Consider the following 16,191-nt stretch of genomic DNA (forward strand, 5'->3'; position numbering starts at 1 on the left):
TGACTCATCGCTTCAGTTGTGAATGGCTGGCATACAACATACAGCAGTGTTGTATGAACCAATAAGTAATAACTCGGATATGAGCAATATTAGGTATTCGTAACCAACATCTTGAGCCTCCATTTACTTCATGAGCAAGTTGATTCATCCAACAAGTACAGTAGTAGACAATCTCCAGATAAACTCTCGAGCTCAAATCCAGCCCTTTCAGCAATCCAACGCCATAAATCCAATTAGCCATACCTTTTGAACCAGGCATGGCTTCTAATGCCACCGTGAAATGCACTCTCCGTGCTAGACTTGAGGCTCTGCCCATTAATCAGAAATCCTCTCCAATAAACATATTCCAAGACGCCAAACCATTCGATGATTCTCAGCTCTTCTCTCCTGCGTAATCCATCTCATCCTCCTCTGCCATCCTGCCAAGAATGAGGCTCTGAATCATAAGCTCATCGCATAAAACACGGACATTCCTCGTCGCTAAAGGTCCTTGAGATCTCCGCCGTTTCTTCCCTGTGGGCTCGGATATCGTGAGCACCGATTCGACGGTGCCGATAGATCTATCCATGTATAACCAGGTGTACGGCTTGCCTGCCTTATCATGTGCCTCTAGCAGTTCGCGAGCTTGCTGTATCGTTGAAACCCATGAGATAGATGGTCCTAGTGCCTGGGCGAGAAACATGTACGGCTTCTTCTCCACGTCACTCTTCTTCTTCTTTCCCTCATTCCGTGTCTTTGATTCATCCACAATTGCAAGGAGTTTTTCACCTGCAAGTAGCTGCGGCCGTTGCTCAACCATCTCTGCGAGCCTGGCGTCTCCTGCATCGTATCGGCGTAAGCATCTGGATCTCACAGCATTCCCTAAGACGGCCGATGATCCAGCTGCAAGGAGATACGGCTCCCAATCAATCAGAGCTCCCTTGCTGAGGCAAGTCATGACCCACTGATATGCCAGACAAGGCAATCCCAAAGCTAATGCCTGCATGTACTTGACTTTTCGCGAGTGGCTGTCTGCTATCAGTGCGGTAAAGCCGTAGCTTAGACTTGGTTTAGATAAGCTGAGAGCTTCTCCATCGCCAGCGACTGGCACATCGTAGGCGCTCATGACAGTGGAAGGCTCAAATAACTCTTCAAAGCCAGTTTCCAAGATGAGACCACCGGCCTGCTTGATCTTTGTCTCCAGATTTGCACGCGTCTTTTGATTCCCCTTGTCAAGCGACATTGATATCGCAAATACCATGCCCTCAAACAGTCTTCGTCCGCGAAACGTAGATCCAATGCTCTGTTTAAATATTCTACTGGATCGCAGCGAGGAAACACCTACTTCAAAAGCACTGCTTGACGGTGATTGTTGCAGTTCATCGGTAGAACTAGGCTCTGCACGCGCAGATTGCACACTCGTTTTCGTCGGCTTAGCAGCTTGCTGCGGAGTCTTCTCACTTGACTCCCGTCCCGGCTTTCGAGTCCGCGTCTTTCGGCTCTGGGCCGGAGAAGGTACGCTGGCGGTGGACTTTGGTTGATCAAATATCAAGGAGGCCTGTGTATCCGGCGTATTTTTCTCAGAGACCACTGGCGTTGACAAGGCTGCCAAGCTCGACGACGTATGAGTTCCTCGATCTACCGCACGACGGTGCACGGGTGTAAGGGGCGATTTCTCGCGCATTTGAGTCCGACGTGATGTTGCTCCTGTCGCTGCGGAACGCAAGCGTGGAGGGGATGATTTCGATAGCTCCGATTCTGTATTGCTTGTCTGCAATGGCTCACCATGTTTAGCCAACCTGCGAGCCACGGCTGATCTGGTAGGTATAGCAGGTGCATCGCTATGAATCTCAACCCTTTTCTGAGCTTCAGGATCTGGCTCAGCTGATGCTCTCTCGTTGGGTTCTGAAGAAGTAATGATTCTTTGCCGACGACGGCCCTGTGCTTGCCTACCATAGATTCTTTGCGCATGTCGACGGGGCGGAGGCAAGGACGAAGTATGTAATTCACTCTGACGCTCCTTTTCTCTCGTCTCATTCTCGATTAACGGAGGCAGCTCGGGTTCAGAGGCTGGTAGAGAACCATGCTGAGCTCCTGCTGATAGAGATCTCACAGGGCTAGTAGCAGGGATCATCTCCTCAGAGGGTGCCTCTTTGCTCTTGCCTGGTCGAATAGCTGCAACTCTTTTGCCGCCATCGCCCACTATTGCATCTCTTGGAGTGGCTTTGGTGGATCCGGCTGACAGACTCTGCTCAGGCAAACTTGATGCTTTATGAGAAGTGTGCGGTTCGTTGCCAGTATTAGCAAGCTCCGTTTGACCCGAGCTTGCGTTTTTAGTAGAAAGCGTCTCTTCCTCACCACCCGAGGACAGCCTTCTTCTCTTTCGATTCCGACTTTCGCTTAAATCTCTCCGTGAAGGTATCTGCACCCTCACTCTCTCCATCTCTTTTGCAGTCTGGAGCCTTATCTTGTCCATCTTCTTCTTACGCCTCAGAGCGGCATCGTCTGAGTCACTGTCAATGGCCTGTGGGACCTCCGCCACTGCTTTGCGTTCTTGTGACTTTTTCATTGTCTCATAATGAGCTTGGGGTTGTCGATTTCCGTATGGCCTCAGCGGCTGCGCAGTCGGTGATTCCGGAATCATGTCATCTTGAGCATCTTTATCATCGTCCAAGGCTTCTTCCTGGATTGGAGACACCCTGAATTTTTTGGTAGTTGCAGTGATATTATTCGCTCGACTAGGGCTCGATGTATGCACAACGGTTGGTGAGGATACATTGTCGCGGTTCCTTAGGGGAGACGTCTCGATAATGTTCAAAGAAATGGCATCGGGCAGTATGTTTGGCGAAGGTCGGGAGGACGTAGGGCTGTGGAGTTTTATAGCCGAGGTCACCACGGGAGTCTGCTCAAAGAGCTGTGTCCCTGCAAAAGGGACGCCGGCGTCTGCGTTGTGCTGAACAGCAAAGGGATTCTTCGGTGGCATCGGCGTCTCTGGCAGGAGACCACCGGGCTTCAACGGAGTGTAGCCATGGCTTGACCGCTGCTGCGAAGTCACGTCTGGCACCCTCCATTCGCCACGAGTGTTTTCGAAGCCTGCATCTTCCGAAACTTGAGACGACGGCCGCACGCCAGGACTCAAGTTGCCAAAGTTGACAGCGCCGGTGTCGTCAGCTTGCAGCGTCCGTTCACGCTCGTCATGCGAGCGCAGCGTATCAGGCGGTGGGCTGGACCGCGGAGGTTGGTAGAATTGGCCATAGTCCCGTTCTACATTGAGCTGCGTAGGCGTTTGCTGTGACGAGTCCATCCTTTTTGCTTGTGGCCTACCGGCGCCAATTGGCACGGCAGGGGGTTCGTCGCCCTGGTTGGAGGTATCGTGGTTGTGCGGAGGGGATGGAGAATGTGCATTTCGGCCGAACGGGCTGCTCGCGGCTATGACAGCATCGTCCAAATCTTGTTCGCGGAACCCTGGTCGCGACGTTGGTTGGTGAGGCCGGGGGTCCTCGCGTCCCACTCCGTGAATTGCGCCTGCGCCTGTGCCTGTGCCTGTGAGATTATTCACATCACCGTGGGGAGTGGCAGCAGATCCATGTGGCGTAATAACTTGCCGCTGTTTCTTTATTTTTTTTTCCCAACGGGGTTTTGTCAGCTTTCACGTGTCTCCCTCTCGCTGTGTGGATTTGTTTTCGTCTCCATCAAACGCAGCAAGTCATACGATAGGGTCGCTGCATAAAGCATTGGATGAATACGTGCTACGGGGCTTGCGACAAACCTTGGAACTATCTTGCCGATGAACGGCTTGCCTTGAGCTTGAAATGACCAAGTCTCCAGCCTCAGCATCGTCATCTGCAAACCTGCCGCTCTCTATCCCGGGCTGTGGCTGCAATGCAAGGGGGTCGCGATACTACATAATTGGTCAACATGCTGGTCAGCCCGCGAAATGACCCCGGCAAGCTGAGGTACGTACCGTTGCGGCTCGGAACTCTGCATTGAGAGCATCAAGGATGGCTTGGCTGTCTTGCGATTCGGGGTTTTCCTCGAGTACCAGTTGCTCAGCCCGCGTGAGCGGCCGCGGTCGGGTCATGATGATGGCATTGTCTCTTGATATCGAAGATTGAGTAACAAAGCTCGAGTGCTGTGAAGAAAACGATCTGGCGGGGCATTTGGGACAGAAGGGAGTACTAACTTTGGGGAGAGTCTCTCCAGTACGCCACTACAACGCGCTATCACGTGCATGAGCAGTTCAGTGAGTTAGTACCTTATTTGTGGTTGCCTGAACTTAATGCTATGGACAGCTCTATAGCACAGCTGCCTTAGTAATGATTAGAGACGATAGTGGCCAATCCAGCACCTCAAGTTTGCTACCCAGCATCCAGTGCCTTGTATTTATAGCCGTCTGAGAAGTGATGATACCAGATGCTAGAGGGATATAATAGGTAGTAACAAGTATTAGAAGAAAATAGCGAGAGTAGTAGAAGATGAGTGCCAGTATTTCCTCAGAAAGGCATTGTAGTTAGAGCTGATTAGATAGATGGTATGAGCCATGGATGATATGGACATGCAGATGGTGACACCTCAACTCCAATCTATAGTATCTTCATTCAATCAATCAACGTCGTTTATTAGACTTATCCAGAAACCCATCATTCCCAGTATCAACACTATACTTTGAGCAATCCCATGCAAAACACCATGCCACAAAAGAAATTGGGTATAGATCTCCTCTCCTCTCAAATCTCTACATCTCATACTCTCTATATCATGAATACTCGTCGTCATCATCATCCCCCCAGCCACCTCCGGAATAGTCAATGGGAGACTTGCCCGCCCACTTATTTTGTGAAGCCGCGGCCGGTCTTACCGGCGTAGACGGTCCAGAGAACAGCGGAGCAGGGGCCATGCCATTGGAGAATTGCTGCGTCGAGGCGTCTTGGCCAATGGCTTGGTTCTTCGATGGCAAAAACTTCAGGTTAGACGATATCGTAGAGACCGATGCCGCATCTGATGCATCACGACTATGCATTGTAGAGCCCCCTGGCACAGCTTGTTGAAACTGCATCTGCTGCTGAGCCATTGGAGCTGGTTGTCCGCCTTGAAAGCCCATGGGATATTGCTGACCTCCCGCTTGCATGTGGAATGACTGGTTTGCACCAGGCATTGGCTGTGGGATGGGTACAGGTGGAAAAGTATGCTGCGGCTTCTGAACCACCGGGCTTTGGGCAGCGGATTTGGATCCACTGCTCTTGAACCACTTTCCCCATGATTTTCTGTTCTCCTTGCCACTAGTAGGAGATGTCTGTTGTTGCGTCTGCAAGGGTGGAAGAGGACCAGGCTGAGCCACTGAAGGCGAGTTGGCAAGAGTCTGGGGAAGCATCTGTTGCTGGTGATACTGCTGCGGAAGCGGCTGTGCGTGCTGACCAAATGGTAATCCCTGCATGGGCATTGCCTGAGTCTGGATTTGGCCTGGCTGAAAGATCGGACCCCCTTGGTTCAGAGGAGCAGCGGACAGTGGCGCAATATGCATTTGAGGGGGTTGGCCATATGCCATCTGATGCCCTGGAGGAGCCACTGCCTGAGGCGGTGGCATTCCCTGGCCTTGGATCACATTCTGCTGTAAAGGTATTCTCTGACCCTGGATGGCATTCTGCTGCAATGGCATTCCTTGGCCATGGATATTCTGTTGCAGAGGTATTCCTTGGCCTTGGATAGCATTTTGCTGTACTGGTATTCCTTGACCTTGAATAACGTTCTGGCGAAGCGGCGCCACATTGCTTGGCGGTATCTGCGACACCATTTGTGGCTGCTGGTTATTCTGCGGTGCCTGAGTCTGTAGAGGAACCGGAGCCGGAGCCCCTTGGGCAAACTGCTGCTGAGGCCCACGTTTATCCAACGGAGACGTAGGCGTCGCAAAAGGAGGTGGCTTGGTAAGAACCTTTCTCTGGTTAACCTTTAACGGGGCTACAGCTGCGGCATGCTGAGTCTCGTCACGCTCCTGAATACTAGTCAGGAGGTGACTAGAAGAGGAGGGCCCAATGTTCGTGGGAGATTGTGGCACGTTTTGGTTGGTCACATCGCCTGCCGATCTAGATTGGCGTAAAGATTGGGACCGTTGCACCCCGGCTTGTCTTTGATCTAGGCTTGGTTGCATCTGAGGCTGAGGAAATGCCATGCCCTGTGAACTCCCCTGCATCACATTTGCCAGTTGCTGTTGTGGCATCGAGTGCCTCTTTGACCTATCGTTCCCAGCGCCAACAGGAGATGTGGACGGCTGTTTCCCATTGGGGTTCGGAGCACCGCCATGAATTGGAGATTGGAGCGGCTCTTGAGAAGGGGGTCTCCCCAATGCTGTATTTAAAGGGGGTACTGAGGCTGAGCTCTGAGAGCTAGGTGTGGAGGCGAAGTAGGAGTTGTTGATATTGGAATTCGAAGATCCTCTTCGAGACTCTAGCGGAGATGGTGTTTCCATAGGAAGGCCGGATGAGGAACTCTCTGATCGAGACCGTATGGGCGATACTGGTAGAATCTCATCTTGAGTTGCCCGGCGCTGGACAGGCCGCATTTGGGGCGGTGGTGATTGGTGGCTCGCAAAATTAGCATAAACCCCCGGGTGAGCGACACTCTGCGGTCTGGGAGGCTGGAAGTTTTGTGCTGGAACGGCATTCTGTCGCGGATCCCCTGCTGGCTGGTAAGATGGCCGACGTTGCTGTTGAAGATGCTGTGCCGGGCCAGCCGTGGCCGAGCGCGGCGCCATTCCAGCGGGCACTATCACAGACCCGGGAGGCGGAGGGCCTGTTCTGATGGGCATCTGTTGCGGCCGACCTGGAGCCGACCCCGCTGACTGGTGCTGAAGGACAGGCATTGCGCTTGCAGGTCTCATAGGTTGTTGGTTCTGCAGTGGCCCATACGGGGCCACGACCGGCGGAGCGTCGTCGAGCGGATATGGTGCTGTGGATGTATGAGCAATTGGTGGCCGCGGCATCGTAACCGGTTCCGTTGGATAAGGAAGCTGAGCTGCGACTTTGAGTGGGACGGGGGGTACAGCATATTGTTGAGCAATTTGTAAATTGGATTTTGAGAGATCTGGTTCCGTCGTGTATGGTCTTTGTATGGGAGCCGGAGGTTGAGCAGTTGCGATGCCAAAAGGTTGCTGGACAGGAGCTGGAGGGTTCTGTGATGAAATTTGCTGTGCGACAACTGGAGCTGGTGCCGGAGCCGGGACGGGGGCAGGTGTCATAGACGGAGGGTGTTGTCCATGTGCAACGAATTCGTATCCCGATGATCGAGCATCTTTATTGGTAGGGTCGATACTAGAACCTTGCTCTGGGCCTTTCATGGCGTCCTGTCCCTCTGGCGCCTGTCCAGGCTTCCCTCGAGCAGGCCGAAGAACAGAAGGATATTTGACCACTCCGGGAGCAGAGCCATCTTGGGGCCTCATGCTCAAGTTTAGTGATGCCTCCCGTTGCAGAGCCGGGCTCATTATCCGCGCCGGAAGTGCATTCGCGAGCTGTACAGTTTGCTGAAAGGCTTGGCCTGGCGCATAAGCCTGAAAGTCCTCCTGCGTCTGACCTCTGCCGGCATAGGCATTGTAAGCGGCGCTGGATTCTCGAAGTGTCGGTTTCCTGGCAATCTTGAACGGGTTTGGGACGTCGTTGCCTTGTTCTTGAGATGGGCTTTGAGCCTCGCCCTGCTGTTGTTGCTGTTGTTGCTGCAGCTCCCTTTGTAACTCTTCTTCTTCCCGTCTCTTCCTCTCCTCCTGTCTCTGTTGCACTCCACGCTGCCTCTCCTCTTGCTGTCGCCTCACCTCCTGTCGCCGCAGCTCCAACTGTTGTTCCTCTGATAATTTTTCCTGTCGCACAGCTCCCTCCTCCGTGGGATTGAACTCGACCGGTAGCTCCACGTAGCCAGGCCGCGGTTCCGTCTCAATCGGCGCCATAACGTAGTTGTCTGCCAGTTCAATGGGTTCGGGGTGTGTCTCAACACGGGCGGATGCTGTGTGTTCCGTCGGCATCTCGGCCACGAAACCCACGGGATCAAACTGGAGATGCATAGGGATGGCGGTTTCAACCGGAAGCTCGTACATCTCATAGTGGTAGCCTCCATCGTCAACTGGTGCACTCGCCTCTCCCACGATATCACCCCCCATGATATACTCCTGCGGGGATACCAGTGTTGTTTGCTCCTCACGACGCATTACAGGTGGTGGCTCAACAGCTCGTTGGTCCACGACAGTCGTAGATCCACTGGCCACAGTCTCGGTCGGCCGTACCATTGGCGTCGTATTCTGGCTCACCATGGGGCTGACACGTCTATTCTCCGTCGATTGTCCACTCCTTAGCTCTCCCACCACTGTCCTCCTCGCGGCCTCTTCCTCCTCTTCATTCAGCGGACTTACATCCGTATATGCGCCCGGGCCCAGGAACATGAAGTTCTCGGGCTGAAACACTCCCCCCTCGTCCTCCGCCTCCGCCTCCTCCACATGATGGTCCTCTCTGACAAAATCGTCTTCCCAGACTGCGCTGACGGGCTGCGCCGTTGCGGACATGCGCGATCTCCATCTATCTCTGTCTTCCCCAGCGCGGACGGGGGTCCCGCTGACGCTCGCATGTCGTTTGACTTGTTGCTGCGACTCGAGCCGCTCCTCAGGCGCGAGGTCTGGCGCCGGAGACCTGGCGTCGATATAGTCGGGAAACTCGTCGCCTGCATTAGGGAAATGGTACTGGACATGGCCGGTAGGCTTGTATCGGTAGAGCCATCGACTGCCGTCATAGTCCCACTCCCAGCCAGTTGGGAGAGTGGCCATGATAAGCCGCTGCTCTGATCCTCAGTCCAAGTCCAAACAAGCGGCAAACGCAGGAGCTTCCTCGGCCAGTCGTATCATAAATTATAATGCAGATCGTGTCGGCCTGGATGTGCGTCTAAAAGCGTCGTGTCGAATCGGATCTTCTCGTTCAGCCGCTCCTTTGTCGCATCGCCGCGGAAGAGCAAGAATCGTCGACACCATGCATGGGGAAGCGCTGTATTTGATGGCAGGAATCGCCCGAGCGGACCGGCATTCAATGTCTCTCGCAAGATGAGAAACGTCCGGACAAAGGATCCAAGCAGCAGGGACCAGAACGAGAATGGCCGAGCAGTTCGCTGGCGATGGATTCCAAAAAAAAGTTAAAAATAAACAAAGAGCTGACAGCTTGCAAATGTGCAGCAAATGAGCTGAAGTTGATCCCGCTCTACTAACATCCAAGCCACTGCGGCTGGGGCTCGAGAAGGGTCCAGGCGGGGGTCTCCCAAGGATCGCTATTGGAATTGCAACTGCATCCATCCAATGGACGCCTTGTTAGGCACTCTTCGGCCTCTAGTCCCTTCCTGGACAGCTTCTTTCACCAGGGCTTTGTTCCATGGGAAGCTTCCATGATTCGTCTGTCTGTCTGTCTCTGCCATTGGTCATGTATCAGCAATGCTTCGTATAAGAGTACAACCTGGAAGCCTTTTCGCATGGGGCAGCAACTCCTTGCTTGGCCCTTGTCGTTGTAACCATCACAGCCCCAAGTCATCATTTGGAAATCCTCTGGTTTGGCGGAGCTTTAATAACATTTATGCCGCATCTCTTCCTTCATTACTCTAGGTAGGTAGGTAGTAGTTGTAAATACCTATTTACAGGTAAACAGGTGATAAAGATTTTCAGTGTATCGGCGCTTTCCAGAGTCGGTAACATCAATGCGATGTTGCTCCACAGAGAAAGATTGATTGATGCTACAGACAAAAGATGCAATGCATGCACTGCACTTTAGATAGAACCTTGTGTATATCTCAATAGGTACTTGCTTGTAGTAGTGATGATTTTTTTTTTAATAACTCTTACTACGAACCAAGACTCTAGATGGCCACTCCCATGTAAACGAACAAGGTGTCACTTCCAACTTGAAACTCTTGTCAGCATCAACACGGGAGGCATTTGATGCAATCCGCGGGGTACTCGAATCTCCTCTTCCCCCCTTCCAGATTGGCATCCACATCTTGATGCTTTTTTCATCTATTTCTTTGTCAAAATGGAATCCGTCGCAGTCTCCATTCAAAATGTTATTAAAACGGCACATCATACAAGAACTGATCAAATAGATGCAGATTATTTTGCATCAGACACGTCCTACTGCACCTTAAATTGCCCAAAAATTTCAGACGACAAGCAAGTGGCCCACAATCAGTGACTTCTTTCTACTAACCTTCCGTATAGGCATCGCAAAGCACCGTCATTCAACACGACTCCATTCAAGTTCGATCATGTCACTCTTTCGGCAAGCCATGGGTGCAGAGGATGCAAGTTTCTTTGCCTCCTCTTATCGGGAATGTTCGAAGCCTACCCGGAGTTCAGCCCGGACAATACGCAACTTAGATGGACTGGGGCGCAGTTTACACTAGAGGTCACGCCCAAGAATCAAAGTCCTCGACATATTCAATTCTTTTATCCCAGAGGTTAGTTAGCTTAAACGTTGATTCAGATGAACAACCCCTATGTTTCATGGTTTTGTGGGATTTACAACTGGATTCTATTTGCAGCTAACCTCTGAACAGGCGCAAAGATGAGAGTCTTCGGCATGCCTCCATCGGGCCTGCTGACCGGAGACACATCTTCTTCCACGTCTTTCGATAGAGCATCCAAACTGATAAAACAATGTGAAGACGGCCACTCGAGCTGTAACTCTGGGCGAAACGTCGCGCTTCCCAAAAGACTCCTTCATGTAACCGAAATCAGCAACTCCAGCGCTGATGTTGGGATTAAACTAGTGACGACTGAGGGCGAGACGGGAACATATGCCTGCCTCTCTCACTGCTGGGGCGATCCAACGCTGATCCATACAAAAACACTGTCATCAACCATCAACGAGTATCACAACTTTATTCCATGGACAAAACTGCCCAAGACATTTCAAGATGCCGTTCTCCTATGCCGAAAGCTCTGCATTGAATATCTATGGATCGATTCCCTTTGCATCATTCAGGATTCTCGCAGTGACTGGGAAGTAGAATCTACCAAGATGGGCAACATATACCGGGATAGCTACATCACCATAGCCGCATCCGCATCCCCCGGCTCATTTGGCGGCTGTTTCTCCAAGACGAGGCCGGATCACTGCATCGCCATAAAAGAGCTAGGACAACCAGATGTCTATGTCGGCATCAGAGATTGCAACGGTGCCGGAAAGAGCATCAAAAATATGGAAGCATCCTTCTTCAAGCACTTCCCGCTCTTCAGTCGCGCATGGGTGTACCAAGAACGAATGCTCTCTCGACGCCTCCTCTACTGCAATAAATCCGAGTTCCAAGTCGGATGCCAGGAGACGCTCCAGTGCGAATGCGGCTCCGGCCAGATAGCTCCCCATTTCTCGCCCACCCCGAGAGGTTTGAATGTTGCGAGCCTCAAGGGGCCGGCGAGTCTGAAGCCAGACGAGCATGGCGGCGGTCTTGTCGGCCAGGACTTTACCAGTCTTTTGTACCGAAACTGGATGGAAGTCGTGGAAACATATGCAAAGCTCAATCTGACCAAGGGATCCGACAAGCTTCCCGCGCTCTCCGCGACGGCCAGAATCCTTGCTGAAAACATGGGAGATGGGTATTTGGCGGGCATCTGGCGCAGTACCTTGATGGAGGGCTTACTCTGGTATGTAAGATCACCGCTCTCTAAGCATCGACCAAGAGGTCAAGACTGGAGAGCGCCATCTTGGTCATGGGCAAGCATTGATTCGCCATCCGGGCTGGGCTTCCTCGCTCCAGCAACAAGATTCTCGAAATCATTCGAGGGCAAAATCGAAGCCGCAGAATGTGTCATCGCCGGGCAAGATGACTTTGGCCAAGTGACCTCTGGCTTCATCCGTCTCAAGGCATCTCTGGGACGCACGTTCTGGCGCATTCGCTGTCGAGGATGCACCACGCCAGCCGGTAGGAAAGGCAAGGCCGGCTTCCCCCGCGCAGATTATACTCTTTATACGAATGAGACGTTTCCATTGCCAGCGGAAGGTTGGGTGCCGTGCGAGTTCACGGAGCCCCGGCTGGATGTGATGGGCGCAAGCCTAGGCTTCTTTGCTGATGCTCTTATTGACGACGCGACTCGATACGGATTCTTCTCGTGCATTGGCAAAGGATCGTGCAAGCTCGCCCCGTGCTATTTGCTACATGTCCATCGTTTTGAAGGGCGAGGTGGCGGAGTGCGAAAGGCGAAAACTGGTGAAAGGGGAATTGATGCAGATGCTTTTCTGGTGTTGACGAAAGTGAAGGGCCAGCCTGGTACTTTTGAGAGAATAGGGCTGTTAACGATTACACACAATGCGCAGGCGAAGAGGGAGGAGTGGTTCAAGAGCGTCTGGCCGGCGATCTTGACGCCGGAAAAGACGGTTACACTCATCTAGAAGTTGACGATTCCCTTACGCCGATTCACGAGATTTAAATGCCACTCAGATTTCAAAGAGAATTTATCACTGTCAGAAAGAGGATATCATGTCTGGTTACTTAATTGGTTTATAAGTGCTCGTGGCTGCTTTATACATCTAATCTACATATGTAGTTTCTACAATTTGTTCTCTCTAATCCATATCATATTAGCCATTATACGGATGCAACATATTTATTTCGCTGCTTCCATTCACCTGTCTCAGCCAGTGAGCACCATGTTATCCATTCAGTTAAATCATCATTTTGCGCCATCAGTAATGGTTGTCCAACAACAACCTGACCATCCCGGCCGGTTGTCCGTAAAAGAAAATTGCAATGCAAAGCTTGCTAGAGTGATAAAGGAGACTAAATCGCTTCAACCAGAATAAACCCAATGGCATCGTGCAAGGTTTGGCCCCAGCAAACCATTCAATCTTTGCTCTAGATTCATAAAAAAAAAAGGAAGAAGAAAAAAAGGATAAGGCAGAAAATGGAGGCCGGCCGTCAATATCATAAATAAATGGAGTGCACCAAAGGGTTAGACCATGTCCTTATGACTGTTGATGCTCCTAGTTCCGCTCCGTGCGCGTCCAAAGATGCGAGACCGCGATTGGTTTTGAGAATCGACTGACATGGCTGGGGCCAGTGCCGATGTAGTAGAACGAACTGCTGCTTCAGATTCCTCCTGCAGTCCCCTCTCCTTCTCTCGGATAGAAGCCATCCTCTGCATGTGAACATGTTCTCGTCGTTTCTCGAATACATCTTGGAACCCTCCGGTGATGGGTTCTTGATTCGGCACACTGCGAATGCTCGAGGTAGCCCGAGGTCGGCCCTGGATCGGGGTGTCGCTGTTGCTACTACCGTATGCAGGCGGCGCAGGCATATTTGCCCAGTACATGGGATGCTCTCGGCTTCCACCAGGGTCGACTCGAAGGGGTGCCTCGATGCCCACCTGGACCATCTGGTACATGAGTTCCGTGACAAATTTGTTGTGGCGGTTCAGTCGAAGAAGTTCGTTTTGGAAGCTGCTCTTGTGGAAGAAAACCATGTTCATAGTGCACGATCGTACTTCCTTGAAGCCAGTCATTTCGGTGATGATGCTCGGTTGGTAATCCCGCTTGTTGTTCTTGACGAAGTCTAACATCCTGGCTTTGAGGTCGTCGATCAAGTGAGCCGGCGTCCCAAATCGCATCTCGAGTGGGATGACGTCTGAAAGTCCGTTGGATCGTCGCTGGTTGAGGATGAAGACGTTGTTGAGCAGCGAGTTCGGGGCTTGGACAATGTGACCCTGCATCTTTTTGAACTCGGTATAAAGCAGTGAGATTTCAGTGACGTAGTAGTCATCGCCTGTCAATGTGGCTCCGGTGTTGCCGTAGATGGTGACTCGGTCACCCACGTCAAATGGATGTTTGATGAAGACGAAGATGATGGACTGGAGGAATTCTTGGGCTGTCGCCTGGAGCATCCATGCCAGACCGAGAACCGAGGAGCCCGCAGACGCAAGACCGGCGGCTGTCGAGTCTGATAGGATGGCGACGAAGACGATGACGGCAATGATGACGATGACGAACAGAAAAACTTTATCAAGCTTCTGGATGACAGAGTCGAGATCTTTGAGTGATGCCGCGATGGCTTTCTTTTCGAGGTGGATTTCGTTGCAGACAGCCTCAAACTCATCCATGGAAATATCACCGTTGAGATCCTTGTCGAACATGCTGAAAGCCGCCTCTGCTTCCTCTACTGTTTCAAAGCCAGTCTGTAGGTCTTCCAGATGGACAGTCTCGCGGCCCTCACGAACTACACTTCGATAGATAAGACGGGCTAGAGTGTGCGCCGAGCCAGTGTTTCGTAGCAGCTCGGCTACTATCTTGCGAGGGTGATTATTGTCAGCTCCTTTTCGACCCAGAAGATCATTGCCGACTCTGCCGGCAGCGTGTCCAACTTTGCCCAGCACATGACGGGCATTGTTGTGGAAAGCTTTCATGGGCGTCTGCAAGCCGCTGCTAGAGGGATTGCCGACGCTGCCCTTCCAAAAGGCATCGGTGCTTTCGAGCTTGGACTTTGCGAACTCGAAAAGGCACACGAGCTGGCGGATATCAGCCTTGTTGTTCTCGATTCTAGTGGCGTACGTCCGCTGGTGAAAGCTCTGGGCAATCCACTGGATAAGAATCTTTTCCACAAAGTTCAGCGCGGCTAGGACGAAGAGAGCAATGATGACTTTGTTGACGACGCTGATCCAGTGCATGTGAACGTTTCCCGAATCGCCATCCGGGACGGGTGCGCGATGTCCGTCCATGGTGGGCTTGAAGGAGATGAGAATGGTTAGCCACCATAGAAACATGGCAGTGTGCAGCTCGAGACGCTGTCCAATATCCCGCCACTTGGGGGCATTGGTCGATCCGACCATTCGAGCAACACCATGGAATAGAGACGGAATAAGATTCGTAAGCATCCGCGTCACCCAAAGTGAGCACCACACAATTTCAAGCCAAATACCAAACCACATGATGTACACGCCGCCTGTGCCGCCCACGGCGTGCTCAGTCCCATTGAACTTGAACGTGCCGAGCAGGACAGGGGCCAGTAGCAAGGCAGCACCAGGGATCAGGTAAATGATGTACCGGAAGAAACGAGGAAATTTGCTGATGAAGAGCCATAGTTTATAGAGGGCAGCGTCCCTGTTTTTCTTCTTGTCCGGCGCGGCTTCTGTGGGGGTCTGGTTGAAAGCATCCTCAGGTTCGGGGTTGTGATGCCGATTTCTTGTCCGTGATTTGGAGGCTTGGTCGTGTTCCTGATTTGAGACCATGCGCTCGGCGCGGAGCAGCTCAAGATCATCGTTAAGGCGATTCGCCTCAGCACGCTGGCTTGTTGGTGTCACAGCACCATTCTCATCATGAGTAGGGGCCAGCGTATTCAGGGTGTTGAAGGTGTCGAGTGTCGGAGCCTCGTACTTTTCATCGTACTTTTCGTCGTACTGGTCGTCAAACTTGCCGTCGTACGCCTCGCCGTCGTGTTCTTCAATCCGGTTCATCTCTGAAGAAGCGCGGTACTGATGGGAGGAGGCAGGGGCAGCAGGAGGGGGAGGGACGGGAGGAAATGGCTCTCCAGCCATGGTGACTTTGATTTATCGAACTGTCCCGCAGTCGGAAGCGTATGTATGTAGTTGGCTCAAGCTCAAAAAGAAAAAAAAGACGGTGGATAAAATGGGGAAACCAGGAAACCGTTGGCCGTGGGATAGTATATAAGACAACCAGAGACACAAGACGCAGAGAGGGGGAAACAGATCTACTAAGGATCAATGGCACCCAGACATCGGATCCAACGGGAGGCTCTCCGCAAGCCAATGCTGGCCCTAATACAATAAAGTCGATGTCAGAAGCACAGGGTCCGAGGTGATCGGCGTGGTGTTTGCTGGCGTAAGTGACGGCGCTGTGGAGCGAGTGACGAAACGATGCCGTTTGTTTAGAAGAAGCAAAGATTGGACAGCCAAGAATTTTAACGAGAGACAAGGTTCTGTCCAGCTCAGGGCGGGGATCCAGGCTTTAAAAACAGATGGACGCAAGGGAGGAAAAGAGGAGACAGACGACGTTCCATTCCTTGAGTGAGTTTTTTTTTTCTTTGGCTCTCTTCATGATTTGATGGCAAAACTGGTTGCTGGCTATTCCAGGTTGTGTTAGCATTACGGAGTCAAGTCCAGTATAGCCTCAAACTACTATAGTAGTGACTGATATTGATAGCACGGAACCACTAATGTGGCTAGAAAAAATCTGCCCGGCGAGGCGAGCATATTCCGGG

At 52.0% G+C, this 16,191-nt stretch overlaps 4 protein-coding genes across 4 annotated transcripts; 1 reads left to right on the forward strand and 3 right to left on the reverse strand.

The window, feature by feature from the left end:
• Positions 1–373: 373 nt before the first annotated feature.
• On the reverse strand, positions 374–4,060 carry Triagg1_7996 (uncharacterized protein; the record flags this gene model as incomplete). The annotated part of the gene is made up of 3 exons (XM_062902792.1): positions 374–3,586; positions 3,749–3,880; positions 3,944–4,060. The coding sequence occupies 3 exons, from the start codon at positions 4,058–4,060 to the stop codon at positions 374–376; spliced, it is 3,462 nt and encodes a 1,153-aa protein (XP_062753076.1).
• Positions 4,061–4,735: 675 nt separating this feature from the next.
• Positions 4,736–8,776, reverse strand: Triagg1_7997 (uncharacterized protein; the record flags this gene model as incomplete). The annotated part of the gene is made up of 1 exon (XM_062902793.1): positions 4,736–8,776. One exon carries the CDS (start codon positions 8,774–8,776, stop codon positions 4,736–4,738), a length of 4,041 nt encoding a protein of 1,346 aa, XP_062753077.1.
• A 1,540-nt stretch (positions 8,777–10,316) lies between these two features.
• Positions 10,317–12,412, forward strand: Triagg1_7998 (uncharacterized protein; the record flags this gene model as incomplete). The annotated part of the gene is made up of 3 exons (XM_062902797.1): positions 10,317–10,443; positions 10,543–12,252; positions 12,300–12,412. 3 exons carry the CDS (start codon positions 10,317–10,319, stop codon positions 12,410–12,412), a joined length of 1,950 nt encoding a protein of 649 aa, XP_062753078.1.
• Positions 12,413–12,934: 522 nt separating this feature from the next.
• Triagg1_7999 (uncharacterized protein) lies at positions 12,935–15,508 on the reverse strand (the record flags this gene model as incomplete). The annotated part of the gene is made up of 1 exon (XM_062902798.1): positions 12,935–15,508. The coding sequence occupies one exon, from the start codon at positions 15,506–15,508 to the stop codon at positions 12,935–12,937; it is 2,574 nt and encodes an 857-aa protein (XP_062753079.1).
• Positions 15,509–16,191: the final 683 nt, after the last annotated feature.

Source organism: Trichoderma aggressivum (assembly GCF_033847375.1).
Source record: "Trichoderma aggressivum f. europaeum strain CBS 100526 chromosome Unknown scaffold_037, whole genome shotgun sequence".
In the NCBI taxonomy this organism is placed as follows: Eukaryota; Fungi; Ascomycota; class Sordariomycetes; order Hypocreales; family Hypocreaceae; genus Trichoderma; species Trichoderma aggressivum.